Source organism: Anoplopoma fimbria, chromosome 9 (genome assembly GCF_027596085.1).
Source record: "Anoplopoma fimbria isolate UVic2021 breed Golden Eagle Sablefish chromosome 9, Afim_UVic_2022, whole genome shotgun sequence".
Classification (NCBI taxonomy): Eukaryota; Metazoa; Chordata; class Actinopteri; order Perciformes; family Anoplopomatidae; genus Anoplopoma; species Anoplopoma fimbria.
The window spans coordinates 7,588,214-7,616,101 of NC_072457.1; the positions used below are offsets into that span (position 1 = coordinate 7,588,214).

A 27,888-nucleotide genomic window follows, 5' to 3' on the forward strand; every position below is an offset into this window, starting at 1 on the left:
AAAAAGTAAATCTACTCTTCCTTTCAATAAAAAATGTAAAGAAACTAAGAGACAAGACCAAAGTAAGTGCAGTGACAGCCTAATTACCCATTACATTACATTACATTACATTACAGTCATTTAGCAGACGCTTTTATCCAATACCCTGGCCTATAGCAACTATCTAGCACTGCCCAGAAGTCCTTGGTTACCACCTGATAATACCCTATCAACCAATCAGAATACATTAGCGATCACATAGCGAACACCCAAAACTCTGTAACAACTTCCCTTTAAACACACGAGCAACTTCCCCTAAAAGAGAATACAAATCTCAGAAAGCTCAAAAATAACCACACAAAACTTCATCAACAACCTGCTTTGTCTTGCCAGCTTCCCATGATCACCATGACAACCACTTAGCAAAAACTTACCGACAGCCCAGCAACTCGTGCAAATTTGAAATATACTAGCAACACCTTTTCAGACACATAGCACCTGCCTTACACCTCATTAACCACCATCTAGTAGCCATAGGAACTGACATTTATGCCCTAAAAAAAACATAAAAACAAACAGTTAACGCATTAATTTCTTATTAACCAGCAAAAAATCCAAAGACCATATTAATCACCTAGCAACCACCTCTAAACACACAACGAACCACCACAAACAAACTTGTACATCATGCCAGGACACTGAACGACCACCTAGCAAAATCCAAATTTGAAACATCTAGCATCAACATTGCAGCCGTGTGGCAATCGCTTGGCAACGATCTACAAACTTTTACGCAAAACCTCACTGTAATACTAGCCAGATGCTTATTCAGCAAGCCCACACACATTTACATTAGAGATCCTTTCTGTGTTTGCACTCAGTATTAATGTTATATTAGAGGATTAATAGATATTAGAAGTATAACTGAAATAAGAAACACATGTTGACTAGTCCAGTATAGAAATACTTGAGTGCCACTCACTCCACTATACCTTATCTGTATAGCAGAATGTGTATGTGTGTGTGTGTGTGTGTGTGTGTGTGTGTGTGTGTGTGTGTGTGTGTGTGTGTGTGTGTGTGTGTGTGTGTGTGTGTGTGTGTGTGAATCTGGTCTCATGACTCTGGTTAAGCTGATGTTTCCCTAAGGCTGTTTTGATTGGACCTACGTCTGAACTCTGATATTTAATAATGAGCCAAGTACTCCCTCGGTTTCTTCCCACACACACACACACACACACACACACACACACACACACACACACACACACACACACACACACACACACACACACACACACACACACACACACACACACACACACACACACACACACACACACACACACACACACGGTGGGAGCTAACCAAAAGACTGAATCATACAGCGAAGTATAAACAACTAGTGGTTCATTAGCTGATGATTTGGCAATGACACATCCCTGGACCGCAGGCCGTCACGTCATTAAACCACCTCTGTTTCAGTTCACTCTGACAGCAGAGTCAACTTTGTGAAGTCTGGCCTCTAATCGGCTCTGCAGGATGTGTTTTCTCTCTTCTGCTGCAGAGCCTTCAGGGCAGATTGCTTGTTAATGAGGGGAGATGAGCACAACAGATAGATGACTATAAACACAACTACACATGCATACTTATGTAATCGTAAAACTTTTGCTTCATGGCTCTTGAAACAATTAAATTTAACTTATGTAAACGATTAATTAAATAGTGAAACCCCACTTTTTGTTCATCTCCCCCTCTATACTGTCACGCTTAAAAAGGCGAGAAAAAGGCACATGTCTCCCTCCGCTGGTGTAACAAGAGAAATGCATTTTAACATTTTGATGTACAATGATGCTGCACTCCCTGTTAAACTCTCATCTTTTATCTTGTTACAACAAAAAATAACTTAAGTATTTAAGCAATTGTTTGCCACATTTCATTTACAAACAACAAAATATAAAACCATGATTTCATAGCTTACAGATAAAGTACAATTAAATAGCAAACGCATGAGGAGAGCATAATATATAAAGGGAATTAAATAAATGAACCAATCTAATACTAGGGGGTTTCTGGTAACCAAAACGTGATTAGAGTGCAGTAGTTTTGGAGAAATTCAAACACTTTCCAGAGTATGAATCAATTCCGTGACATGCTTTCTGGATGAATATACTCATGCAGCTTAAACACATTAGCTATATTTTGAGTGAGTCAATCATACGTCACAGCTGCACTCACAATCACATGTGTCTCACCCGTTCAAACCGAAATTAAACATTCTTTCCTCTGTGTTCCCGTCAGTGAATGTCTGACGTGTCATCACGAGTAAGTCAGACTCCATTATGATAAAACTATAAAAAAACGGCAAGACCTCGGTCATCAGGCTTCTATTGTTCAATACAGTCCATGTCTTCAAAATCAATTAATGGGTTTTGAGTGAATAAATATATATATAAAACCAGCTGTTGGAGTCTCTGACATCTGGCTGGCAGGAGGGAAAGTACACTCAGATTGTGTTAAAGCTGTTACTTTAACAGAAAGAAAAAAAGATCACTTTTCAAATGTCAAGTCTCACGTAGCGTAATTAATGTCTCAGAGCGAATCATTACTAATGCATCATTTACTCTCTCAATTACATGCAAACACCATTACTCTTACAGTTCAACACTAACAGCATGAGGCTTTTCTCTCCACCAGATAAAAAATAACCAGCTGCAATTAGGTGAGACAACTACACTACACATCTTCGCAATTAAGACTTTAATTTTAAATGTATCTCCTGGTTAACATTGATCACTGTAAAATATGACTTTAATCAAATTGAATCAATCCTGTAGCAACTCTACTGTAACACGGCTCAGAAACCTAAATATTCTGCTCTGAGTGCAGTATTTTATGCATCTTTCTCAGCTGAAGCAAACTAGTGAGGACAGAAATGTTAACCTTGGAGCGAACAGTCGGCCAAAAGTAACGGCCACGTCAGAACTAAACCTCCAGGGTGAGAAGAGAGAGTGGAGACATTTTCATCTATTCTCTAATGAGAGGAAAATTGTTAAATACACTCACAGTGTTTTTAATCAAACAGTCAGTTGATTTGTCATGTCCTTAAAAAATATACAGAGTTTAAATGTTGTATTGTGATTCTATATATTTATGGTAATTTGATGTCATGAATATTTAAGGCCTCCATTGTAAATGTAATTTCTTTTTAATGACTCAACTGGTTAAATAAAAGAATTGAGGAGCAAATATTCAAATTATTCTATATTAATTAATCTTTCTTTACACAGTAGAGGGGAAGTTGATTTTTTGACAAGACATTTTCAAAAGTATTTCTCTTGAATATCAAATATTCATGACTAAATAAGCAACAAAGTGAAAGTTTGGAGGGGGAAATGCTTTTGGTTATTATCAATATTTAACACTAAAAGATTCAGCTAATCTGTTTAAAACAACCCCACAATTGCCAACATATGTGATTGTAACTTTTCTAAATCTTGATTTTCATACACCATGTTTTTCCAACTGAGCCCAGCAGTCATTTCCACTAGTGAGGAGAGCTCAAACAAAAACACAAATGCAGAAATCTCTCATGTGAGATATTCAAAACTGGTCAAAAGTCATGTGTTCATGTTCTGCAGGGCTCCATCCCCCAAAGTTAAAATAATGTAATATCAGCACCTTTAAAATAAGCATTTTAAGTTTTACTTTCAACCATTTGTCCAACAATAAAGTCAGTAAAATGTTTGTCAGTTTCTTCTTTCGAGTAACGTGAACTCATTTGTATTTAAACTGGGAGAGTAAAGACCATAAAAACTTATCTTACAGTTTCTTATCTTCTGTTTGTTTACAAATTAATAACAAGACTTGATTTATCAATTCTTTGGCACACCCAAAGCGTTTAATTCACTCATTCGCAAAAAAAGTACAAAAGTTTCGATTCTTCATCATTCATTCTACTGCAGACCAATAAAAACACCTTCATCCAGTAGTTACAGGGAGATACTTCACATATCTCTGAGAGCATTTAGTGTCATTCTGAGTGTCTAAAAAATGTCAAGAAATACCAACATTCAAGAGTGGTTACATGTATTGCATTTCATTTGAAAATGTCTATAAATTTAAATGACATTGTCAAATGATGTAGTTGCCGTTGTTGCATTATTGCCTGCACACATTGGTGATCGATCTGATTTTCCCAGAACTCTTTTAACAGTGCCAACGATATTTGACCATCTACTTCATGTACTGCTTTAGGTGAGAAACAAGGCTCAGTACATTCTTCAGTCAGTGTAGCTGCATTCGCACAAACATATCAAAAACATAAAAACAAACAGCAAAGCAAATATTGTGGAGTCTTTGTTCCTACAGAGGAGCTGAGAGAAGCACAGCAGCAACAGGAGTAAACGGTTTATCTGGTAAAAAGGATAGCAGAGATTTCTACTATGACATAAAGTGTTTGTGTCACATCGCATACGGTTTGTGCTGCCGTTTAATCTGGACACCAGAGCTTTTAATAGGTAAACAATACGCTCGTGTCAACCAAATCAGAGTGCGTTGGATGCCAGAAAATCTGTTATGTTGTTTTGTTTTTTATTGATTTCAAATGAATGTCATCATAAAATAAATAACATTTTACTATTGGTTTAATGTAATATTAAATAACATTATATAGGTTTCAGAAAAACTTTAAAAATCAAATTGTTGCATGTCATACCCCTCTCTCTCCCTCTGTCTGTCCATTATGAAACAGTAAATAAAAATAAAAAACTTTAGAGGACCAGTGTGTTGCATTTCTGGGGATCTATTAGCAGAAATGGAATATAGTAGTCAGAACTATGTTATTATTTGTGTATAATCACCTGAAACTAAAAATTGTGTTTTTGTTGGCTTAGAATGAGCTCTTCATATCAACATGGGGAACAGGTCCTCTACACGGAGTCCACCGTGGTGCACCGCCATGTTTCTACAGTAGTTTAGAGGAAACACATTGATGAACTATTGCATTTAATTGTATATAAAAATGACACATTAAGATGTAGTTCATTAACATTGTTCATTAATTATATTAATAATGTATGCAGCTTCAGTGGAGGTGTCTGCTCGGAGTGCTTTCTATTTTAATCTTAAAAACGTTTCCTGATCAACAGCTGCAGAAAAATAAAATTATTATAAAACAACTCAAGCCATATAAAAAAACTTTTTCACAGCACTGTACCAAAAATACAGTGCAGGCTTTACAAAAGCAATAAAGGGGCACTGTCAGCGATTTCTGTTGCTCTTCAAAAAAGTACATCAGTGTGCATAGAGTAAAATGTGCAGAGTCATGTTATTGCTGTTTCGCGTTGGGGGGGAGATAGTAGGGGTGAAACAGTCTTTCGTGGGAGCAGATGTGCAGAGCAGCGTGTGTGTGCATCAGTAACCGTGGAAACCGCGAGGTGAAGTAGCTGACGAAGCCTTCGGGCAGCTCACCGAGAGTCTCCTGCACCTCCGGTGGCAACTCGTGGTAGTGGTGTTTCTGTAACGGTGTCAACATACACGTGTCAAAGTGTGACTGCTTGTGTAAAAATAAATTAAAAGTATTTCGGTGAGCATGCTGACCTTATTCCTCATGGCTCTCAGCAGATCTCTGACTGAGTTTCCTTTATATGTCCTGAACCGCCTCAAGTCTGCAACGTACACAGGGAGATTACAGACCAATTGATGGCTTTGTCATCCTGCACAGGTGATAACAGTGCAGTAATGTGATGCGATGCGTGTACCTGTCTGCAGAGGCACAGAGATATGCATCCTCCAGTTGGTTCGGACCACCGTTCTCCCTGCAGTCTCCAGTTTGACCACGATCGGACTGTCTGCTGGCTCCTTCTCTATGCGGTCACTCACGTCCTACTTACGCACACAAACAAATGTTTCTAACCACCCAGGTATATACTCTGACCACTCTTGCACATTTTTTGCTCTGTGTTTATCAGAAAATAAAAACATAATAAACCTCAAATTTGAATTTTTAAACCAGAAAGTACAAGTTTCATGAGAAGAAGTCATGAAAAAAGCCTCCACTGGACAGGTGTTGTAAATAATCACTAAATACAGTGAATCTGGCCCTGAATGTATGTTAATGCTACTTGAACTTGTCAATATCAAATAGGTTAAACTAATCAAGAGAGACAGTCTCCATGGCCAACAGATTTAACAAACCTGGAAAAAGAGCAGCTGCTTCTCAGGGCTCCAGAAGAATGGATGTTTGAGCACACAGGCGGTGGAGGGCCGCGACTCGGCCTCGGCACTGATCATCTGCTCGATCAGATCCTGTGCTATGACGTTATCTGATTTGAGGGAAAAACAGCTTTCAGGGTTTCTTGTATTTTTCACTTTCAGCAGATTTAAGTAAATATTGTAATTGTGCATTTGCGGTAGTGTCTGAAAATTGCATGTAACCATAAAAAACAGATTATGTATTCTTCCTGAGAAACAGCTCTACCTATGATGCTCAAGCCATTACAAGACAATCCCTGAGCCTTGAGGATATTTGCAAAGAAGTTGGATGTTGAGGTGTGATTTGAACATTGGTGGTGCAAGGGTGGATGTTTATATGCAGGACAGGAAGCTAGTTGTGCAAATTTGAGATTTTTATGCAGAATTATTATGGAGGAATTTACTGAACTAGCTTTGATTCTGGAGCAAAAAGGGGTCATGAACCAGGCCAGGAGAGTCATAACGAACAAGGACCGTTCTCACCGTGTATGTCCTCCATAAAATGCGAGAGTGAATATTCTCCTGACAGGATGTTGACCTGCCGTCTTAATGAATCTCCAAAGGGGTGCTGCCCCCTGCTGACCACAAAGTAGAACACACAGCCTGCCGAGAAGACGTCCACAGCTGCTGTCTGTGCACAGAGGAGGAGAAACAAAAAATAAATATTTTTTTGTCTGTAAAAATAGAAACAAAATGCTCGTCTCTACCTCAGAGATCCTCAATCTTGGGGACCGCTCAGTTTTGGTTTTATATGTATTTTTACGACAGAAAAAGGATATATTTTCTAGAAAAAAAAAATTATTAAAGGTTTGAATCATTCATTTAAATGTATCAAAGTATGTCTCATTCAAATTGGCATCACAACATGAAATGCTGGAACTTTTATCATCGATTAATTTCTTCTCACTGTGATCCTTTTAGAGTGTTAAAAGAAACATATATCACTTATGTAATATGTGTGTGCATCCTACCGGTTTGTTGCAGGGAGTATCCCGCAGTACTTCAGGAGCTATCCACCCTTCAGTTCCTGGTATTCCCGACCGCAGAGAGAAGCTGCTCCGACCGGCTGGGATCTTCTTACAGAGTCCAAAGTCAGAGATGAGAGCTCGGACCCGACCCAGCGCACTGGGACCAGAGAGGAGGATGTTTCTAGGCTTCAGGTCACGATGCACTAAAGGGAGGGACGATGGAAAGGGAAGAACAAAATGGAAGTTTTTCAGGAAAAGGAAGAGGAAAAATACAGAAAGTTAAGCAGCACTGAAGTGCCATCTGATTCTGGGGGAAAGAATTTAGAAACATACGGTGTGTATATGTGTTCATGTGTAGTCTATATGTGTGTGTATCTCAGACCTATGTTGAGTGAGTGGAGGTGTGAGAGGCCACACATGGTCTCTCCCAGCAGAGTTATAGGATTCAGCTCAGGAAAGCAAGACGGATCCTCGACGTACTGCAGAGAACACAGATACACAAAAAAGATGAAAAAAGACGTTTTGTTTACAGGTTTTTGTTATTAAAACCTGTAAACACCCACACAAGTGTTTTTTAGTTACTCTGGCTGAATAGACTTCTGCCCAGGTTAAAGGTGGAGCAAAACTTTCTCAATCTCCATCGACCAATAAAAATGATAAAGGTGTAATTTGTTCCGATCTAAGGTTCTTGTATAGTACTCTCCCAGTTTAAACAAGATTTTAAAAAATGACTTGCTCACACTAAATAGAGCTGCTGGACTAGCTCTTCACTGCTCTTGTATAACTACTGTGGTAAAGTTGCACAGCGGTCTGTCATGGTTTATAATATTTGCCAGAAATGCAATCATAGGCGGTAAACCAGACTTCTTTGCAGAACAACTTGTACAGACGGGTCTAACGCATAATAATCTAGAAACATCGATATTGGCCATATTCTACTTCCTTTGCCAAAACTTAATCAACTGAAAAAACTAATTGAAGGAGCCTCCAGTCAGTGGAACTCATTACTTATACATGTTAGACAAATCAGATATCAGATATCCATAAAAAACAACAACACACAAACTGAATCTAAAGAGGGGGGCCACACAAGAGGAATAACAACACCTGCTACGATGTTATGTTTGGTAATTAAACTAACTATTTTGTACATCTGCACATGAATTGTTGAAGGTAATGGAACGTGTCACTGCTTTGACTTTAGATATGATATTTTGTGTGTGTATGTATGTTTGCACATAATGTCGGTATGTTGTCAGTGTTTGTTTTTACTTAATGTGGACCACAAGAAGATTCAAAAACTCTGTTGTGAAAGCTAATGGGGATCTGAAAGAGAATACATTTGCAACAAAGCCAACAGGAGACTGTAAATCATGTACAGTCCACACATTCCTGAGAAGACTGTGGGGTTTTTCCGATCATTTAACAGGAAGTTAACTGACGTTATCTGCCCTTCAGTGCTGACCTGTTGCAGGGTGGCAGCGCACAGCTCGATGGCGATGTAGGTGAAGAGGCGGTCTCTCTCTGTGCAGAAATATCGGATGACGTTCGGGTGAGTGTCCGACTCTCGGAGGAGCTGCACCTCACGTTCTGCTACCTCGAAACACTCCGGCAGTATTCGCTTCACCGCCACGTGGCGTCCATCAAAGTTACCCCTAAAGTCCCAAAAGACAGAGGGCCGTGACATATTATGCACTGTATTGTTTGTGCAGCAGAACAATTTAGTTTATATAAGAAATGAAGAGGGTTAATTTCTCAAACTCAAATCCATGTATATGTTTTGTTAGTACCATTTTCCAGAGAATACCATGCAATAAATATATAGTAAGTTTGATTTCCACAATGGTATTTGTAACACATGTGCTTTTCCTGCTGTGACTATTGAAGAAGCCACACTTTGTTTGAGATCACAGTGACCATTTAGTCACCCTTATGTTTTATTTATATGATGCATATTACGCAAAGATTATTTAACATACTCTTTGCGGGAAATATGCAGGTTCAAGCAGGGATTATTAGAACTAGATATACTTGGTGATGACTGATGGTGTGTTCACTAATAATCTAACTTTCAAGATTCAACATTCAGCTTCTAGCCAACAAAAAAATAACTAAATAAAAGTGGTAATAAACAAATTCTGTCTGAATGGTAAGGAATTAATATTATGATATGTTTGAAAATGCCTAACTGAAATGTAAACCTGTTTTGCGCTTAACTGTAGCGCTGTGTTAAAATACAAATTACCTGAAGACAAAAGTTCCCGCCGTGCCGTGTCCGAGCACCTCAGACGGCGTGAAGGAGATTTTTCCCACCTGCACCTCCTCACTGTTTCCTTCTGAGAGCCGAGAAAGAAAGAATAAAGCAGCATGATATTAATTTACTCTTAGTGGTGAGGCACAGTAGGAAATAAACCAATTTTGTGTTACAAATGTTACCTGCTGTGGGTTTGTGCCCAGCGGTGCCATTTCTATCGACATCTGAGGTGCTGCTGCTGTGAGTGTGAGGACTGGGTGGAGGGTCTGCAGAGGCAGGCGGAGAGTCTGGATAAAGAAAAGTGGAGATTAGCAGAATGAATGTGTCCTTTTTTTCTGTACCAAATTTAATCAAGGTCTGAATAATATATTCAAGATTTCTAGGCTTTGAGAAAAATCTGCTGCTTCAACACTATTCATTTTTAATAATCCTTCATTTCTCAAGTGCAATGCAAAGGAAGATGTTTAATTATTGAACTGGACCCTAAGGTCATTAAATAAAGGGAATACAGCATAACAGGGAACTTGTTTTATAAGGTACTTACCACTGGAGAGGTTTGTGTCAGTAGAAAGGGTTGTGTCTGAAGAAACCGAGGTCACGGTCTGCATGTTCGTCTGCATGCGCTGGAGACGAGACTCAAAAGCCTCCTCCATCCGCCTCTGAGCTTTCAGCTGATGAGCCGCACGCTGGAGAGAAACACGCACAGATACAGATCACATTCAACGCTGTTAGAAGATGCAGCTTGAGAGGATCAGTGTTGAAGAGGAGCTCTTCTTTGAGAGGTTGTGAGAGAAAAGACTAAAAAGACATTGTGCGTTAGGGTGCATGTAACCCCATAAGCATTATTTTAGTAAAACATTTTGCTCCATTAGATAAGCTGATTTAAGCATGAATTGATTTAAGCATGAATTAACAAACATATACATGATTGTCTTCATAAGTGAGCTGAGTGATAAAGTTTTCTCTTTAAATACATTTTAATTCTTATTATTAAAAAGAAATATTGCTCAAAATTCGAATTAGATCATGAAGTGTTTGTGTAAGGATAACAACATGTATTGGTGAATGTATTTTTCATTTCAGGTTTTTTTTTTGTGAATAACAAGAGACATATAGGCTATATTATTATACATAATACAATTATCGGATTATTACAGTGGGAAAACCGCAATTTTGTGATGGTTTCTACTCCAAAGCAGCCTCAACAGACAAAACAAAAAAGCAGCCAAAGAGAGGTTGCAGCTCCTGTTAAGGATGGAGTTTTCTTTTAAAAAACAAAAGTTGTGTTTACATTCATTAACTCTCACCAAAACACATTTTCTGAGTCCAATGTGTTGAATGCATTTCCTTGCTTACATCAATGTTTAATAGCCATCATTTTTCTTCTTCCCCTTCCCTTTTCTGGTGCATTGCTGCATATTTTGTGTTGTTTCGGCCAAAGAATCAATCCATTCAGTGGAATATTGTTAAACCCTTTTGCAGGACTGTCTATGTATCACTCATTTAGTCACGCATAAATGTGCATCCTTGTAAGCGTGCACAAGATGAACTAAACAGGGATCCACTCAGGAAAACAAGAACTCCACAGGATAGCTCTATTCTCCTGCTTTTACCATCACTGTTGCTTGATATCAGAGCAGTTTGCCATCATTTGTCTATATCTTTGAGAATAAAACTCGGTAAAACTGCATCTTAAACACGAAAGCATCACTAGGGTCATATTTAGCTTTTTAATTTGTCTGTGTTAATGCATATGTCATACATTTTGCAAGGGTGTGCGTTTTTTGTTTTTAATTTTGGAAGTTCAATCTCAGCTCCTATAATTAACTGTGTAGCCTGTACAGACCCTTATTTTAGTATACAAAATAAAATAAAATAAATGTGTGTTATTTTCATTTAAATGCTTAAAATCCTGAAAATGTATTGAATATTTGGTAGTTATGACTGAAATTGGTTTAAAAAGATTGGAAAAAAGTGGAAAACATTATCAATATATAATTTTAGGGCAGTTTTTTGATATGACATCTTTTGTCCTCTGAGGACATCAGAGCCACTTTTTTTCAAGGGACACACAACGTTAAAAACACGTGCATCTTAACACCAGACAGACATAACACTCAAACTCACAACGGGGTACGTGAGTGCGAAGGCCAGCCATCCTCCCAGCAGCAGCGTCAGAACAGCCAGAGTCAGACGGTCCAGATTCATATAGAAAGGCGTCACAGCCGCCGGCCTCTGGGCCTGTCCCGTTGACCTCCCATCGAACCCTCCTCTGTTAGCATGAGTGTCGCCATGGCTACCAGCAACTGTCTCGTACTGAAGGACACAACATGACAACCGGGATAAAAAACATTTAAAAACAATGAGGTTTAATGACTTGTTTTTATCTGTGTTTGTCGCAGTAAAGTGGATGTCAAAGGGGCATTTTGCAGTTTATCATATCAATTCTTTGGTCTCTGCTACAGCGGCTGTGATAGACATTTATAACGAAAGAGGTGAGGGGCAAAGGTGTAGAAACAGAAGTGGTTTGGAGCTGTGACTCACGTAGCGCTGATGGTAGTAGGAGGCAGGTGAGGCAGAGGAGGCAGAAGTTCGAGGGTGGATGACGGCCTCACCAGAACGCTGCAGGCCAGCTGGGAAATCCCTCAGCATGGTGGTGTGAGCCACTGGAGGGAGCTCGTGATGACCTAAACACATACAAATATAAAGCCTTCTGAGCAGTTTGAGTGTCTTTGTTTGTGTCCGTTTGGTCACTTTCCTTTCTCTAGTCGATAAATCAAAAAGTGATATTTCCGTGTTTTGTGACCTTTCTTCTTTAGCCAGAGTTACTGCTTTCATGCTAAACACAAAGTGAGAACACTTAAAATGATTGTGATATTCTCTGTGTTTTATCTCAATACTTAAATTCCTCAAAGATGGTTAAAAAAAAAGAAAAAAAAAAGAGCGTGACTTTGAAATAACTGAAGATATGTGGCTGAATGCCCGGCAAACACAGTCGTCCTCCACCAAGTGAAAGGCCTGGAGTGTTTTCTGTTGGAAAAACTTGATTTGCTTTTTTATCTCTTCCAAACAGAAGTCTAAACAAACTGGCACTCAGCTATTCTGCTGGAGGGAATGTGGATAAATCATGGTTGATCATGCTCATGTTTTCTGGTCTCATCCCTATATTCAGACACATTCTGGAAGGAGGAAGCAACACTCACCTCAAAAACCCTGAGTTTTAGAATCAACATTGGACTCTTCCTGATGATAAGTAAATATGACACCTAACTCCAAAACATCTTGTTGGCAGCAAGTAAAAGGCCAATATAAAATACTGGCTTTAGAAAAACTATCCAACTGCTGGCCTTTTTGTCAATATTGTTGAACACCTACACCTTCTAGAACTGATGACCTACTTAAAAATAATTGGGTAAAAACAGTGTGTTTTATTGAGCCAATTCGGCTAATCTTGTTATTATTATATTGTATGTTTATTATTGTATGAACCGTGTGCAATATTTTATTTTAATTAAGCAAATTTGCCTCAAATTACTTATCATCCCACTACCTAATTTATTTGTTGTTTCTTATTTGCTTTTTGCTTTATTCACTCATTCATGTGTTTTTGTGATTTGTGCATCATCCATATTTACAAAATCAATATATATTTTTATCTTAAAAAAATAAATGAAACCAATTTTCTATATTGTTTAGTTAGGATTAAATAACATTTTAAAATGAACATTTTTCCCAAATAAAATACTTTTTATGTTAACACTTTTAACATAGTACACATACTCATAGTTTGTTATGGCTGTAAGAAACCAGGAAACTGAGTTGTGAAATACATAGAATTTGTTTAGTTAGACAGACAACCAGCTGTAAAGAGGTTTTCATTGCTTTTGGATAACATACAGCGGTGAGTGTGTGTGCGTGTGTGTGTGTGTGTGTGTGTGTGTGTGTGTGTGTTGTGTGTGTGTGTGTGTGTGTGTTTACCTATTAGCAGCCAGTGGTTTTTCCTGCTGTTTGTGCTCCCTGGAGGATAGCGCACATCAGTGAACGGTGTGATCTCACACTCCCCTCGCTCACTGACCGTCACTCCGGCCGTCACTGGACCCTCGATTCGAGCCAGGACCAGTCCCCGAGGCTGCCACGGCAACAAGAAGCACAAACCGGTTACAAAACATCCATCGGTCACATAATAGATTCCTACATGTCCAACACACCTGATCTGATACACTGTATTAACTAAAAGTCTTCTGTTAACACAGATGCAGGACCTTGATTAATAAGGGAACTGAGTGAGTGTGAATGCAGTTATGTGATAAAAATAAAAAAAATTACAAATCTAAACTCACCACTAATGACACTCCATGGTGGACGAGGGAAGTGGAGGCGTAGAGGTGGGAGTCCAATTTTCCTACATAGAGAGTGGGTCTTAAAGAGAAAAAGAAGTCAGGTTATTCTCTCAGCCGATTATTGATTTATTAATTTATTTATTAGGATACCTCAAAAATGTATAAAATGATTTTAATCAAATAAAATGAACTGATTGGTCTCAGGAAAATAAATAACTGATTGGACATTGGGATTTTTCAAAGTATATAATTAATTTATAAAACAATTAGGATACAGACTCGTATTTTTTCATTATACTATTGCCACAGGAAATACTTTTTAGTTTCTGGTCGTCTGTAATTGTCCCTTTAAACATATTAGCAGACACCTCAAACACAGTTCTAGCCGACAGTTTAACAAGTTTTAAACACAGCTTATTTTCTGTCTGCAGTAAGTGGATGAATGAGTGTGATATATAATATAGCCTGAGGTATCCTCATAAAGAAAATAAAAAGACTCAGCAGTCCTTGTTCTATTGTCCCATAAATTTGTATGTCAAGACACCTTACTTCACTTACTTAAATTTGAAGTAAGGTTGTCGGAGCAAAGTGTATGAGTGTTGTGAAGTCTGAGAGTCTTCTAGTTACAACTCTGATAAATGATGTTATCAGACTGATGTATCACAACACTGTTAAAGCTCTTTCGTGTGGATGTATTCACAATTCCTCTTACACTAGTTGTGCTTGTGCGCTGGCTTGCTCTTTCACAAACTGATAGCTCCACTTCAATGTGGAGTGCGTGTCTGCCTGTTCGTTGGCAGAGGAGAAGGTGAGGAAGCGTAGCGTTTCCATGGCGAGGGACAGGTGGGGGGCGTGTCTCAGTGAGTCGCCAGAGTACAGGTAGACCCCCACGACGGGCGACCCATAGTTCTGACTCCACAAGACGTCACCTGGAAAGCAAAAAAACACAACAGTCAAAGTCTCACGAGGAAGAAGAGGTTGAAATAAAGCAGCATATTAACCTCTCACGAAGCATTGACATAGTAAAAACCACACACCTCCCCCTACCTGTCTCTCTGTCAACTGTCACAACGAGACCATCACCACTCGACACAAGATGGGCCATCTCTGGAAGTTCAACAGGCAGGACAGGTCAGTTTTGGACAAAGTTGGAATGTCACATCTTTGAGTTGTTTTCAAGAGATTTCACACATTCTTGCAGGTTTCAAATGAACAAAATCTGGTTGTTTTAAATAGAAATATTAAACTGGAAAGCACTCACATGCCGCCACCAAGGTGGTCATTTTAATATACATTTATACATTTAAAATCTATATCTCAAACAAAATATGTATCAAAATACATTATGACAGACACTTATGGAATGCATGTTCCAGATTTTGGTTTCATTCAAGTAAGTGCAGTAGTTCATGAGCAAATAGGAATAAGGTTCAAAATGCTCTGTTTCACAATGTTGAGAAATCCTAAGAAGCATTCCTTGAGACAGATCTGATACAAAATATTAGTGACTTGTTCTTTGGCTCGTGGCTTAACTATTTACTTTATTTGACTAAAATCTTTTGACAGATTTTTTTTAAAATATTTTGCCAACAAATAAAACAGGACTTAAAACAACTCCTGGGTGGACATCTCAAGTTAAAGAGCAGAGAGCAGATTACTTCCCCGAGGCTCTAAACATGTCGACAGCTGAGCTCACAGCTAAAAGCGCATGTTTGATTTAATGAAGTGATTGTAAATTAAGAGATTCCACAATAGTTTATTCTTTAATTCCATACAGTACTACTGTAATTATCCTCAAACCTGTTCTAGACATACAGTAACCTCAGTTTGCTTATTACAAAGCACGTTCTGCAAGGGTGTTATCAGTTCATATTGACATTGAAGTAATCCAGCTAAATAAATATGTGTGAGAGAGACGTACTGTAGTCCTGTTTGTCATCATAAGGTGGAGCAGAGTAATCATTGTACGTAGCGTTCCATCGCAGCTCCTGTGTCTTGGTGTCAAACATGGTGACCATGTATTCTGGAAAATGAGAAATAACAGGTGCAAAGTTCATAATAAGAAATCCAGGATGCATGAGAATACTGTTCATCAACATGGTGAAAGATGTATACTGTGGCTCCTTTTATCCAGGTTATCTGGGGAAAACAGCTCACTCATCCAACACCTCTTCAGAAAAGCTTTTAAACTGGCTGTCCATGGAGTGCAATTCATTTTATAATTGCCACCAACCACGAGTTAAATTGGATGTGTAATCTTCCCCAACCCAGTGCAGTGCTTTGCAGATGATGTCCAGCTAGCCTCAAGAGAGGCGAGTGTAATTAGCATAGCATAAAAACACCAGAAGAATAGAGGCGCTGCACTTTTGCAATTTTTTCTTTGGGTAAAACGCTTGAGCTCATCACTGTCACTTTTAATTCAGCCATTCAGTCACAGTGGAGGAGGGGCGGGACAAATAGCCCACCACAAGGACGTGATCAAATGTGTTTTATTAGGAGCACTTTGTGGTATTATTGTGTAAGTTATGCTACTGTTTTACTGTGGACTTTATTGTGTCCTCATGTCTGTAGCACTGGACCAAACTAACTGCCCTGTGTGGGATAATAAAGTTGGTCTAGAGCTGAACAAAATGATGGTACTCGCAGAGATGTTACCTTGACCACAAAATCTCATCAGCTGTCAGGTCCGTCCTTCCTCCCTACACACTTCACCCAGCACCTTTGACTCTATACTACAGGAAGCCTTTATGACCAATTCATTAAATACCAGCCACTCCTAAATACCATCTCAGAGCTGGGTTATTGGTGCAGACTACTTGTTTTTTCTATTTGGAAGACACACCCATAAGTTGTCCGTAGGAGGGCTTCAAAAATTGGGACAAAGAAAAAGGACCGTGTTTTCTCAGCTTTCATTAGCAGCCGCCGTATTTGGTGGAGACGCTGCCACCTTGAGAACTGAGTTTGCCTACTGTGTTTACTAACGGGAAGCCCTATGCCACTGGTCTATCATTTTGTCAGTGTATTCTCCTTTAACATGTGTGCCCTTGTATTGTTTTCTCTATGCAAAGATAAATAAATTGTTTAACGGTTTGCATGTTAGTGAGCATGACATACCTGTGCGTCCAATGTAGAGCAGAGGAGTGTTAGGGCAGATGGATTCGGAGGAGGAGGTGGTTAAACTGGTTTGCTTCTCGCCCGTCTCAGGATCCACCACAAACCAAACATCCTGCTTTTTACCTTCATATGCACAAACACACACACACACACACACACACACACACACACACACACACACACACACACACACACACACACACACACACACACACACACACACACACACACACACACACACACACACACACACACACAAAATATTAAAGTATGTAAAATATGTATATGTCACATCTGTTTCTTTCACCTCTGACAACTGTTTGTCTCACACACATACCATATACTCATACATTGTGTTTCTCTGCTTATCATACTGTCTCATAAACACGCCCAGCAACACACACACACACACACACACACACACCCACACACACACGCACACAAACCCCCACACACACACAATGTCTCACCTGTATAGAGTATACCGTCAGAGCTCCTGCAGGGAGCCGACTGAACCAGCTCTGGGATGGTAAAGGGTAGTTTCTGTGGGAACATCCAAACAATGGGGGTCATATAGTGAAAACTGAAAAACATAAAACAGACACACGCACACACACACACACACACACACACACACACACACACACACACACACACACACACACACACACACACACACACACACACACACACACACACACACACACACACACACACACACACACACACACTGCATTGTTTACCATCAGGCCTTCCTTGTGTTTGCCTCCCAGGACATACAAACTGCCATCATTGGGGTCTGGGAGAAAACCCGGCCTACAAAAACAACATTCATACAGCAGTCCAGTGATTATTTGAACATATTTCAATACTTTTGCCTCTTTAAGCACCAATACTTTTGCCAGTACCTTTGTTTTAATCAATATATTTTTTCTAAAAAAGATGCAGCTGTAAAAGTGCAAATAAAATAATATAAAATTGGAAACATTTTGACTACAATCTTTGTTACATGACAGTATTCAATACTTTGCTTTTCACACATTACCTAAAACACCCCTATATGTATACGAGTACTTGCATGTGTTTGTGTGTTACTCACTCTGTGAGATAGACAGGTACTTGAATAATGGGGTCTGAAAGAAATCGGAGAAGAATTTAAAGAGACATATTCCAGAGAATTAAAATTATTTTTTAAAACAGTATTGGCGTCTATGTGTATGAACCTTCTCTCAGGGTCCACTTGATGTCTCCTGACTGTTTGGAGACAGCGTGCAGACTACCGTCCAACGTGGAGACGAACAGGAGGGATTCTGGGAGGGTGACGGATGTAACCCCTCCAACCTGATGGGGCCGCCAGGAAGAGAGACAGAGAAAGAGAGAGAGAGAGAGAGTGGAATAAACTTTAAGCCAGGTGTCATGTATCTGAGATTCCAGCAGTTGGACCACAGCTAGTGTGTGGATGTTTGTGGATGTGTGGAAAATGTTAGTGGGTGTGTCAGCTCTGTAAAGGGGTCGACAGTCCAGCCCTGCACTAAGTTTCTGCTCTCATGCTCATACTGTGTTCCTCATTGAGCAGGACATCCTTATCTCCCCCATTACTTATACCCACTACTAAAGGAACTTCTGTGTGTGTTCACCACTCCCATATTTACCCACCACCGGGTGGCAACTGGCAGAGCAGACCTGCACAACCCTCTGTGGTACAAACCCTGAGTCAAGAAGACGTGCACAGAGACGCACACACACACACACACACACACACACACACACACACACACACACACACACACACACAGTATTAACTTTCTTCAGGCAATTTGGAATGATATCATGGCAACTTTGCTGGAGCCTGAAATAGACACCGAAGTGCGCAGTGGGAGCCCAGTTGCGTCTCTGCTGCGCATAAATAGCAAGACCCAATCAGTGTAAACAACAACAACAACAACAACAACAACAACAACAACAGAAACACGCTCCCTGCAGTTAAACAGACTTTATTACCTGAATGAGCTTTCCTTCCCAGGACAGCAGGAGGAGGGACAGCAGCAGGCGTCCCACAGCCCGCATGACCCCCAAACCCCTTTGTCTCATGGCTCTGTTTCAACAACACGCAGCTCTGGAGCTTTATTGAACCAACAACAGAGGTCGAACTCTCTGTCCGTTTCCAGCGTCCATCTGTAAGAAAAGTGAGTTACCAATGTCGCTAGAGAAGTCCACGGAGAGCTAAGCTAGAAGTACCGCTTTACAGGTCCATGATAACAGCAGCGCACTAAGTTTGACACATTTCCGTGTTGGGACGGAACCGGTGACGTCACGAAAGAACTGTCAAGCACTGAGGGAGGGGGCGGGGTCAACCTCGTTGCTGAGCGACAGAAGGTGTCAGCCAATGGGAGGAGAGGTTTAGGAACAGAAGGGGGAGGAGCTGTGGAAATGGCTGGAACACGTGGAAACAGACAGCAGGACAGTTGTGAAGGCAACAACAGAGGCTTTTTGTGCAATAGAAGGTAGTGGAGGGCGTGATTGTCTCTCTATACACTCCCTACAGCACTGGTGGACGTTTACTCAAGCACTGGCCTTAAGTACACATTTGAGTCATTGTTTTTTACTTGAGTTTTTCCATTTTTTTTAATACTTCTATATTTCTGAGTGTTATCTTTTCTTCTTTGTATGGATACTTATACTCCAATACAATTCAGAGGCACATTTTTGTACCTTTTACTACATTTGTAAAAAACCTTAGTTACTTTCTTAGTGTCTTTTATAATCATTTTCACACTCTGTAAGGGGTCATCCTGCATATTAAGTACTTTTACTTTTAATACTTGAGTCCCTTTTGGTGAAAATACTTCTACTTTAAGATGCACCAGAATACTTTCATTAAGTTGAAAGACTTACAGATAGATTGAATTTTGAATGGTAGAGTCAAAGCAGTAGAGGGTATCCTTATATCTTGACCCTATTATGGGTCAAACTCCAAAAGTGCTGGATTCTTATACCCCTAATATAGCAGTAGCATCTTTTTATTAGACCCTCAATGCCTGGTAAACACCCACATCTTTAAAACTGTATGCTGTTGGTGTAACCTTTACTTAAAAGTTGGTATAACCTTTACTTAAAATTAAGAGGTCTTTAGAGATTTTCGTTAGAAATAAGTCTTCTCCAAGCCTACAGTTGATAAAGGTCCTCCACAGGTACAGAAGACATTAGATATACAACTGTTTAGGGCTGGGTGTTACTCCCTGGACTATTAAAAGAGACTATTTTACATTGTGGTATTGCCACCTTAACAAAAGTAAATATTTCTCCCACATAGACAGTCAAAATAAAGTCACATATACAAAATACTTTATTTCTCTGCAACATATTTCCCTTCTCAGAGAAGTCAGCCAACAGTTAGCTTCAGTTCTTTCCCAATGACATACCAAAATACTAATAACAAAATACTTTTCAAAGTGCCTTTACATGGAGAAAACAGACTGGGGTAACGCAGCGTGTAAGCAGGTGTGTTTCAGATACGAAATTAAGCCAAAAAATCTAATAATAATAGCAGGCACTTCTGTCATTTGAGGTATGCACAAAGCAAATGAAACAAAGAGCATCATAGATTGGTCTTCAAAGGCATTTGCTGGCTCGGCGCAGGTAGTTGAGGTGTGGGCTCCACACACAGTGCAGCGCCCGGGCCTTTGGCTCGGCGGGGTCTACTGGTGGAGCGTGCTGTCAGGTTTGGGATAGCCAAACATCTCAAAGTCTGGTTCATACAGCTTGTACAGTTCTCTCCTCGTTGTTATGGGAATCTGTGCAAACCAGTCTCTCTCCCAGCTGGCTGCGGTGCGGTTTCGAGCCCCCGAAGGGAAGCGTAGCAGATGGTCCACCTCCAGAAGCTTCAGTAGGTGCTCCGCATCTGGTTCCAGGGTTTCTAGTCGTCCAATGAAGTCGTACTTCACCTGGCATGGATGGCACAGACGGTACACCTGAAACACACGAAAAGCAGGCCTACAATTTTAGAACTGCGTCTGTTTGTAATACCTGCCTCTGTCCCATGGCTGTTTTACATGTATTGGCATACATGAAAAACAGGTCGCACACCTTTTATTCCTGTTCTGTATTTATTTACTTCATTTAAAATACAAAAAGACACCATTTTTGTTTCTGAGCTCAGCCATATCATGCCAGGAAAATGAAACAGCGCACAAGCTAAATCTCAGCATGGTTTGAATTTTGTAGAGTGAAATTGATGGATGCAGTTGTCCCACATTACAGCACAGAAACAATTAGAAGAGATATTGATTCCAACAACAGCCAAAAAACTAATTAAGCGCTCAAACACTAGAAATAAAAATGGTCTTTTGTCATATATTCAAATTGGAATTGGCCGTCATGTTCCAGAGGTACCGTTTTTCTGGTAACTTTTCTCTTTAGTACAAAATGATGCATCTACTTCTTGCATATTAACTGCCAAAATAGTGCAATGTCAACATTAGTATACTGTGCGACTTCATAGAATTACTGTAGTATATAGTATTAAAAATTGACACACACAAAGTGCAAAAGACAGGGTAGAATTTTAGGCAAGGCCAAGAAGTCCATGTTATACTGATATGGTCTTTTAAAGGTAGAGTTGGTAATCGTGAAAAACTAGCAAGAATAAACAATATTTAAAAAGAAATCCAACAGAAAAACCCAGCCCAGTGTTGCCAACTCTTTTCCAACACGAGTAGCAGCAGTACTAGTTTAAATAGTTTCTAAACCAAACATGAAAGCCGTCAAGTCTGCAACACTGACATCACCTCCCTTCAGGTCAACCTCAAAAGCCACTCCCCCAAAATTATTATAATGAACGTAAACAATCATTTCATTCTTGCCAAAAGAAAAGATTTGACTGGCTTATTACAGTCCTGCAACGGCCACAGATACCAGATTTTTTGCTTTTTTGCTTTGAGTATATGATTATTTTATTGCTGTAAGGGTGTAAAGAGAATTTCAGCAAAAATATAAAAAATGTTTTTGAAGAAGATTACTAACCCTGCCTTTAAAGAACTATGTGGAGGGGTAAGTATGCATAGAGTAACTGCACGACATCCAATCATTTCAAACTGTATCCAGTGAAGCCTTTCACTGCTGTGTGAGACAAATACCTGCCGCCAGTGTTCATTGAAGATACTCTCCGTCTCGGTCTCTGGATCCAGCAGGTATGTGATAAACTGCTGAAATGTCGGTTTGATTCCTGCTGCAAACGCCTCCGCCGCCGTCTCTGGCAAACTGCCTGAAACGTTGCCGAAACGACGCAGCATGACAGAGCCAAACTGCTTGTAGAAGTCCTCGTTGGGCCTTAAAAAACAAACACAAATACACACAATTCAAGAATGATAGGACTGTTGTTTAATCAAAAGAGAAGCCCATTCCTCACCCTTAACTCAAACACTAACACACCCTCTCTGTCTAACCATCCACTATCAGACACACACCTTCCAAACTTGTTCCTGAAGGCCGAGATAAGACGCACAAAAGGGTCTCGTACGAACAGAAACTTGGTATAGTGTTGGAGCTTGAGTGCCATCAAGTGGCGCGACAGAGAACCATAATGGCGCCAAAACCTGTTAAAAGACACAAACAGCAAACAACACCATGAGAGTAGATCTTTAGTTTTGTCTTAAATGTAATGCTTTTTGAGTTGTAGCTGTTTAGTCCCATGCAATACTGAGAACATTTGGCCACTAAATGACTCGAAAACAAAGTCAGATCAGTCCTTAAGAGGGATAAAAGATGTCTTGTATATCAGTGGAGATAGAAAAAACATATGTTCAGATATATATCCAAACACAGACAGCTCCTGAGGGGTAGAGAAAGGTCTGTCTGTGCTGCAGCAGCAACCCCGCCTGTCTTTTCCACTCTCCTCTTCCAGAGTGTCAACTCAGTAAATAACTCCTTCAGCTCATGAAACAGCATAACTGACTATCCAAGTGGTGTCGTACAACCGTCTAAAAAGGGAACGCGCTGTTACTTCTCATTCATTTACGCTTCTTTGAAAAGGAGAGGTGACAGAATTGCTTAAGAGAATATACAGCGATTAAAAAACTGAGTATTAAGTTTCTTAAATTCTGGTTAGACGTCCTGATTTATTGGTAGATAAATCTAAAGATTTTCCTTTTTGCTTTTGTGAAGTGTGTTTTTTTTTTTAAGATACATTTTCTAATCTCTGTTTTCCATGTGTACTTGTTTGAGAAGATTTTTAATCAGTTGTTAAAGAAATTATAATGAGGGCAGGAATTTGGTTTGTGTAGGCTAAGTGTTTTTTTTTTCTTTCTAATGTAATTACTTTTTCCTGCAAAAAAAAGTCAATATGTTGTTATGAGGACATATTCCTTGTTAGATATAGCTCAAGATAAAATACAAGATAAAGTGCTGTTCTCATTTAAAAAGGAATATATTTATGGTGCACAGAACACTGACTGTACTTTGAGATTTGTCACTTGATGCCTCTTGATAACTGATTCTCATTAGCTGCTTCATTAGCACTCCTCATCTTTTGCCTAAATGCTGATGAAAGCTGAAAGATGTAACACATCTGTTTTCCCAGTCTGCTTCCCATAAATTAAAAAAATATAAATGTTTGTGGTGTCATTCTTAATATTCATATATTAATGACTCGTATATAAATGACTTTTGTTTCTTGCTTAGACCTAGTGTTAGGAAGTTAAACCGGTCATAAATTCCCTCTCTAATATCTATTCTTTAATACTGTGAAAATCTTCTCCAACCTATTGTATTTATTCATGTTTCTCACAAAAAACTAAATTTTATAAGATCATGATATTATGATAACGTTGTGATCACAATGTGATACCACATCATAGCAGCCAATATTCATTTTTACTGAATATAGCTTGAACAAATCTTAATGTAACTCAATGCAACCTCCCATAATGTTAGCTGTTAGCATCGTTGTTTAGCCTAACAGTACTGTTCTGCCCACATGCTGCCAACAGCTAGTTCCTGGGTAGCGTAAATGAGATGATAAATTATATAATTATGACATATATATATATATCATATTATATCTTATTCCTGTCTACACCCAGGCACCAACAATAAGTATAAAACATGAATTCAAGTAAGATTAAAACACTTCTCATCAATTCTTCTTGTGATATGTACATACTCTTTGTGGGTATGTTCATATCTTTGTGCGTGTGTGTGTGTGTGTGTGTGTGTGTGTGTGTGTGTGTGTGTGTGTGTGTGTGTGTGTGTGTGTGTGTGTGTGAGTGTGTGTGTGTGTGTGTCATACTTGGCAAAAGTGAGGTGGAGAGAGGAGTTGTGTACGAGGTCAGGAGGAACGGCCTCCGGGTCGGTGTAAGGTTTTCCCGAGGAGGGCGAGATCAGAGACTGAGACAGGACCACCATCACTCGCTTCCAGTTGGTGCAGGCCACCTGAACGGAGGAACAAAGATGGAGGGGAAAGAAAAAAACGGAACAACAAAGTGTTCAGAAAGATAAAAGGGGATGTGTTTGTGAATGCTGCCAAATGCTAGAGAAATGAAGAGCTGTGATTTTACTTTTTTTCTCACACTAAGATCAACACAAATAGAACTAACCCACCACCCACATGTTCACACATATACAGAAAACACACACACAAACAGGCAGCTGTACCTTGGGGACGTAGCAGTAGATAATCTGGTGAGTGTCATCCACTATCAGGTGATCCAGTTCCCTGTTTGGGATCTGCTCAAACGCCCGAGTCCGTCCGGGGAATTCAACAGCGTCCTTTCCTGAACACACATCCACGATCCTCTGCTTCCTTGCCTCCTGTTCCCTATCGTCCTCAGCATTACGACTTCTCTCCTTCTCCACATCCTCCCTTGTTTCCTCCTTCCTTTGTACTTGTTTTTCCTTCCCCTCCTCCTCCTTTGTTTGCGCCTCAGCCGCTCCTTCTGTCTCCTCAAGCACCAGTGTTGTACTAGGAGCAGTAGTTGGGATGGTGGAGGAAGAACTGATCCGGGTTCTGCTGCTGGACGTCGAGTGCGAGGGCCCGGTAGTCGTCAGAGGGTGAGGCGACTCGTGTTTGGGCTCCTGCAGTGGGTAGAGGTTGAAGCCCCCGACGTCGTCCCAGTAGACAATGATCAGCAGGATCATAAACAAAGACCCCAGGATGAACGCCACTCGTAGACCACGCCATGTTCCCATAGTTACACTCGATCCCAGAGCCGTGATTGGTTGTGAAGAGAGGAAGAGGTTATCTCAGCTCCATTGTGGCCATCTATTGCGGAAGGACACACTTCCTGCTTGCCAGGTGCAACTGAAAGAAAAAGGAAGTGTTACTAAGACCCTTGTTCCTCTTTTACGGTCTAAATCATGGAGGACACTACACACTGATTATAAAGAGATTTTGCTTACACATGCATTGTTGCAGATAAAATAAACCACCATTATAAAAAGTTAAAAAGTTAAAAAAAACAACTTTATCTTTATTTCATTTGTCACATACAATACAAACATGAAATGTGACCTCTGCAAATACCCAGTGGGCTGCTGTGGAGCGACCGGAGAGCTCACTCAAAGACACTTCGACATCACGATTGAACCTAGAACCTTGTGGTTAAAGGGCGACCCGCTCTACCCACCAGGCCCCCAGTTCCTACCCCCCTACTCCCTGCACCCTTGTTTGGACAACACCCATCTCTGAACTCAGACTTCATTTTGATCGCAACTACACACCTGAAAAGGATAAACACTGCCAAACTTCCTCATCAGTGGAAATGTAACTGATCTATAAAGCATTAGTCAATTATTTATTAACAATAAATAAAACGATTATTAACAATAAAAAGCTCTTTATAAAGAATGTCCTATTGGAACGTGGAACCAACAGTCATTTTGTTCTAGAATCCCACCGTTCTTTGTTCTTTGTGTACAAACAAGACAATGATGCACAATGCAACATTGTATGAGCTGCCTGGTTACCACGGCAACAGCAAGCAGCATCTCTAAATAACTTATGTTTAATGGTTTGGTAAAATAAACAATAACAATCACGATGGAACAAATTACATGTCGAACATAGTTGGGTGAACTTGATAAAAACAACGATTCAGGCATCGTATCATCTGAGGCTGATCATTTGTAACTTGCGGTGCAGAAAGCTAACAAGACTATGTAAGAGCCTTTAGTGACATTTTTACAAACCAGAAACAAACAAGCATAATCAACGATGTAAGTGGGCTGATGTTTTCTTGAGTTAAACACAGCGCTCATATATCTTGTGACAGGTGCTAAATTCACTCACAATGTAGGTCTGGGCAACCACTCAATATACCACTCAATATATGAACTGTACAATGTCATAAATAGACTTTCTGCAGAATTCCATCATATGATTTCTTTAAGTTATTGTTCCATTATTCTCCAAAGTAAATTGACAATTATAATCAAAAGTGGGTAGTGAAACTTAAAAGACTCAACTCATGTAAAGCACTTAAACTTTACAATAATAATTAGGCGTACTATAAAAAGTAAAAGCAGACATTGAAATACCTTATATACCTTAAACAAAATGTTTTTACAACTTCATTTTGACAATATGCATGACTAATTGTACATTATGGTGGGCTATTGCTACCTTTTGACTCAAGCAAAAGATCTCAATACCTATTTCTGGGATGTAACCACATAAATATCAAATAAAATGAATCCAATTTGCGATTGACATGAGCCATAATCTTTTACATTTTAAAGTCCAAATCTTAAACAGAATATATTTCTAAATATGAGCTATAATTGGTTGTGACCAGGGGGCCGTGGGAACCTCAGGCTCCTCCCGGGGCTCTCAGCTGTCACAGAGATGTGAACTAAAGGGGCAGTGGGGGTGGAGGCAGCTCCACTCCACAGCCTGCTGGAGGCTCTACACCCCTTATCGTCTGTCCCACAAAAACATCTGCTGTTGGGAGGACAAATAGTGGAAAAATCACTGTCCAATAAAACCACAAAAAAAAAAAAAAATCCAGACAGTGGAAGAGCAAAAACAGAAAATCCTACTGCTCATATTTTTAGAAAATTATAAAAAAAAAATGTTTTTCCTGTGGTGTCTTTCCACTTGGTTTTTTTAAATCTAACCTCCACGTTGACTGTACCAGGACCTATTTTGAGGAGAATAAACATCCACCAACTCTGCAGTGTCTTTGCACGCACTGTACTTACACACACACACACACACACACACACACACACACACACACACACACAAACTTGGGCACAAACTTGCGCAAAAGAACATAAAAAAACCCATAGAAAATTCGTGTGTGAGCTTTAAAAAAAGTGTTTATAAAGCTCAGAAACAAGTTTGCAGTTTAAGTTTGCTCATAAAACGAGGTTTCTTTGTCTTTGCTGTGTAAAAGGAGGTTCAGGGTGTTTTATTTCACTCCATGTGTTTCTCCTATCCTCTCCTCTCGCTCCTCGGCCATAAATAAACCTTTAATTGATACAGTACACAGCACACAGGTTACAATGTATCCTTTCACCGGCCGCTGCACACACTGTCGCCTCTCTTATACAAACATGCACACTTTCCTTTTTCTTCCACATGCTGCAGCCGAGGACAGAATTTATAAAAAAAAAAGAAAAAAAAACTGCACATATTTTTCCTCCAGCCTCCTCGTCTTCCTGTCCCCACCAGCACCCTCATCTCGCTCCCTTTGAGGTGCAAGAAAGCCGGTTCTGTTCCCTTCATGCCCTCCATGCACCGGGAGCATCACGGTGACAATTCTGCCAGTCTGAGCATGAATATGTCTCTTTATAAATAAAAAAAAAAGAACTAAATACCAGAACCCTGTTTTGTTTTTTTCTTACCCGGCTGCTGAGCTCCATGGTGCCGGTCGGTCAGCCCTTTGTCGCCTGTCCCCCTCCCCTCCCCGTCTCTGTGTGTCCGTCAGCCCGGTGATGAGACCGGGTGGGCACGACGGGAATGTGGCGGTATACGCTCTCCAAC

General features: G+C 39.9%; 2 protein-coding genes across 3 annotated transcripts; both read right to left on the bottom strand.

Moving 5' to 3' along the window:
• Positions 1-3,867: 3,867 nt before the first annotated feature.
• On the bottom strand, positions 3,868-19,190 carry ern2 (endoplasmic reticulum to nucleus signaling 2). 2 transcript variants are annotated; one of them, XM_054604027.1, is made up of 24 exons: positions 18,909-19,190; positions 18,131-18,248; positions 18,007-18,040; positions 17,651-17,723; positions 17,378-17,450; positions 16,908-17,030; positions 15,715-15,816; positions 14,841-14,900; positions 14,506-14,722; positions 13,794-13,872; positions 13,432-13,582; positions 11,998-12,140; positions 11,581-11,769; positions 9,998-10,139; positions 9,636-9,740; positions 9,445-9,535; positions 8,665-8,854; positions 7,582-7,678; positions 7,203-7,402; positions 6,715-6,862; positions 6,175-6,302; positions 5,739-5,862; positions 5,578-5,645; positions 3,868-5,494 (listed from the first exon to the last, which is right to left on the bottom strand). In XM_054604027.1, exons 1-24 carry the CDS (start codon positions 18,996-18,998, stop codon positions 5,306-5,308), a joined length of 2,934 nt encoding a protein of 977 aa, XP_054460002.1. In that variant the 5' UTR covers positions 18,999-19,190; the 3' UTR covers positions 3,868-5,305. The 2 variants fall into 2 exon arrangements, with proteins under 2 accessions (XP_054460002.1, XP_054460003.1); XM_054604028.1 differs by lacking the exons at positions 3,868-5,494; positions 5,578-5,645 and having other exon boundaries at positions 5,821-5,865.
• Positions 19,191-20,257: 1,067 nt separating this feature from the next.
• On the bottom strand, positions 20,258-27,850 carry LOC129095901 (carbohydrate sulfotransferase 12-like). The gene is made up of 6 exons (XM_054604508.1): positions 27,750-27,850; positions 24,558-25,203; positions 24,193-24,335; positions 22,373-22,501; positions 22,043-22,235; positions 20,258-20,878 (listed from the first exon to the last, which is right to left on the bottom strand). The coding sequence occupies exons 2-6, from the start codon at positions 25,089-25,091 to the stop codon at positions 20,606-20,608; spliced, it is 1,272 nt and encodes a 423-aa protein (XP_054460483.1). The 5' UTR covers positions 25,092-25,203; positions 27,750-27,850; the 3' UTR covers positions 20,258-20,605.
• Positions 27,851-27,888: the final 38 nt, after the last annotated feature.

What these genes read in the sequence shown, in the direction of transcription:
- ern2 (XM_054604027.1), bottom strand. Translation starts at nt 18,998, where the DNA reads ATGAGACAAAGGGGTTTGGGGGTCATGCGGGCTGTGGGACGCCTGCTG. An exon ending in TTTTATGGAGGACATACACG is followed by an intron (nt 6,303 to 6,714) that starts GTGAGAACGGTC and finishes CCCTCAAATCAG; the next exon opens with ATAACGTCATAGCACAGGAT. An exon ending in AGCAGCTGCTCTTTTTCCAG is followed by an intron (nt 5,863 to 6,174) that starts GTTTGTTAAATC and finishes GTGCGTAAGTAG; the next exon opens with GACGTGAGTGACCGCATAGA.
- LOC129095901 (XM_054604508.1), bottom strand. Translation starts at nt 25,091, where the DNA reads ATGGGAACATGGCGTGGTCTACGAGTGGCGTTCATCCTGGGGTCTTTG. An exon ending in TCTACTGCTACGTCCCCAAG is followed by an intron (nt 24,336 to 24,557) that starts GTACAGCTGCCT and finishes TCCTCCGTTCAG; the next exon opens with GTGGCCTGCACCAACTGGAA. An exon ending in TTCAGGAACAAGTTTGGAAG is followed by an intron (nt 22,236 to 22,372) that starts GTGTGTGTCTGA and finishes TTGTTTTTTAAG; the next exon opens with GCCCAACGAGGACTTCTACA.